The sequence below is a fragment of the Danio rerio genome, chromosome 13, assembly GCF_049306965.1.
Source record: "Danio rerio strain Tuebingen ecotype United States chromosome 13, GRCz12tu, whole genome shotgun sequence".
In the NCBI taxonomy this organism is placed as follows: domain Eukaryota; kingdom Metazoa; phylum Chordata; class Actinopteri; order Cypriniformes; family Danionidae; genus Danio; species Danio rerio.
In genome coordinates this window covers 7,540,001-7,542,500 of record NC_133188.1, presented here as the reverse complement: position 1 = coordinate 7,542,500, position 2,500 = coordinate 7,540,001, and the positions used below count along the sequence as shown (strand labels likewise).

General features: G+C 34.4%; 1 protein-coding gene across 10 annotated transcripts in view; it reads left to right on the top strand.

Annotated features, from left to right (window-relative positions):
* The window catches only part of ninl (ninein-like), a 72,311-nt gene that overhangs the window by 38,367 nt on the left and 31,444 nt on the right, over positions 1–2,500 (top strand). For all 10 annotated transcript variants that reach the window (NM_001281798.2, NM_001430845.1, XM_073919642.1 and 7 more), the window contains 2 exon segments: positions 1,262–1,402; positions 1,481–1,655. In NM_001281798.2, the coding sequence (NP_001268727.2) occupies positions 1,262–1,402; positions 1,481–1,655 (316 nt within the window).

Genomic DNA, 2,500 nt, shown 5'->3' with positions numbered 1-2,500 from the left:
TTCTTCTTTTTACTTGATCTAAGATTTTGTAGATATTTGGACTAGAAATGAGACAAAAGCAATGTAAGAAAAATATGTATTGTATTGTGTGTGTGTGTGTGTGTGTGTGTGTGTGTGTGTGTGTGTGTGTTTTTCTGTACCAGAAATTCCCTAGAAAACCATCAAATAGAGCTATTCAAGCTATCTTGTGAATTCATATATTCATATGGCAATATTTATAACAGAAAAATAAAATCTCTTATTTTTCCAATATCATGCAGCTCTTGTGGGTGTGTGATTTTTCTGAAAATCTTAAAAAAATAATAATAATAATAAAACAAATAATAATAATATATATTTTTAAAATAATAGCATGCTTTTATGTAATGGTTTTCTGAATTAATCTATATATTTGTGTCTGTGCTTTTCTGAAAATCTTAACCACCACCACTAGTAATAATCACAATATTAAAAGGAATAATAACAAAATAATAATAATAATAATAATAATAATTACTTCTATGTAACTATTTTCTGAAAATTGCATTATATATTTGTCTGTTATCTCTTATTACTACTACTACTACTACTACTACTACTACTACTACTACTACTACTATTATTATTATTATTATTATTATTATTATTATTATTATTATTATTATTGTTACTGTTACTGTTGTGCATCGTTTATTTTTGCACTGACATTTTTAGGACAATTTTATTTTTATTTTTTTGAGTGCGTGTTCATCTTGTGGTATTTAATTTTGATGGTGGTTCTCAGTACTAGTTGTATTCTATAGTTAAGCTAGATTTGCCATTTGTAAAGATTATAATAAAAGGACAAGATGCAGTCATGTATTAATATATGACCAGTTATAAATGAATCATTTCATTGCAGCAGTATTGTGAAATGGGTTTTGCACATAAGCAAAAACAAGGAAAGTAAATTGTTTTAATGTATAAATGTTGTCCTAAATTTATTTTAAACTAGCGTATTTAAGTAATTTATTTATTTCTTTTTGAGAGGGAAAGTCCATGCCTCATGACATTGTGCTGAGCTTTTAAGTTTTTGTCTCCACCTAGAGGAAACATTGTTTCTATGTGAAGTTATTTTTTTATTTTATTTTACCCCCTGTGCTGCAATTATTCTTTACATGCTTTTATTCCAGGATGTGAAACCGCTGCTTAGTTGTCATCACCGTTCTCCAACAATTATACAAGTTTAACAATGAGCGAATGATCTTATAGTGTGTTTTTATTTTGTGTTGCACCTCTATAGAGTTCTAGCAGACCAAGCCTGTCAAGAGCGGGACAAAGCGAAGGCAGACCTAGAACAGGCTGATCGCAGAAACCTCCAGCTAGTCCGAGAGGTGGATGATCGTCACGCAACCATGGAGTCTCTTAATGAGTCTAAAATCAAGTACAACTTCTCTCCTATAGTCAGTAAAATCATTTCATGAATATCTAGCTCTACAGCTTTGTGTGTGTTTGTTTTTAGGGATCTGGAGCAAGAGTTCCGGGATAAGCTTACAGCACTGAGGAGCGAGTCGGAGTATGAAAGCGAGGTTCTGCTGGAGCAGGTGGAGAAGGAGAGGGAGAGACTACGGGACGAGCTGCAGCTGCTCAGATCTCAGGACATCAGCCTTCAGGAGGACATGTGCACTACTGCTAATGTAACTACCACGATCATTATTATAATAAGTAGAAGTATTATAAACATTTTAACATAAAAAAAAGTAGGGTGGTGGGCACGGTGGCTCAGTGGTTAGCAGTTTGAGTCCCTGCTAGACCAGTTGGCATTTCTGTGTGGAATTTGCATGTTCTTCCCGTGTTTGTGTGGGTTTTCTCCTGGTGCTCCAGGTTCCCCCACGAGTCCAAAGACATGCGGTACAGGTGAATTAAATAAACGAAATTGATCGTCGTGTATGAGTGTGTGTATATCCCAGTATGGGGTTGCAGCTGGAAGGGCATCCGCTGTGTAACACTTATGCTGGTTTTAAGTTGGCAGTTCGTTCTGCTGTGGCGGCCCTAGATTAATAAAGGAACTAAGCTGAAGGAAAATGAATGTAGTCATAATAATAATAATAATAATAATAATACATTTTATTTGTATAGCACTTTTCCAACATACATGCAACTTAAAGTGCCTCACAAACAACAACAAAAAAGCATTAAAATAGACCAGAGGTTCTCAAAGTGGGGGTCGGGACCCCCCGAGGGGTCGCGGGACAATGAAGGGGGGGTCGCCTGGTGATTTTCGAAAAACAATAAATTTTTATTAAACATTAAGACTTACTGTATTTTATCAATAACCTACTGAAGAGAAAAAATAGTCGTTTATAGTTACTATAAACTATATAGTTACTATAGTAGCTTATACTTACTAGTTCTATTGGATTGCGACTTCTCGGGTAATTACATTATACTAAAGACACAGCAATACTGTTAGATGCAGCAGACTGATTTTATAACACCAGGTTAAACTTTCTAGCCCATTTACAGCACTGACATGCATAAA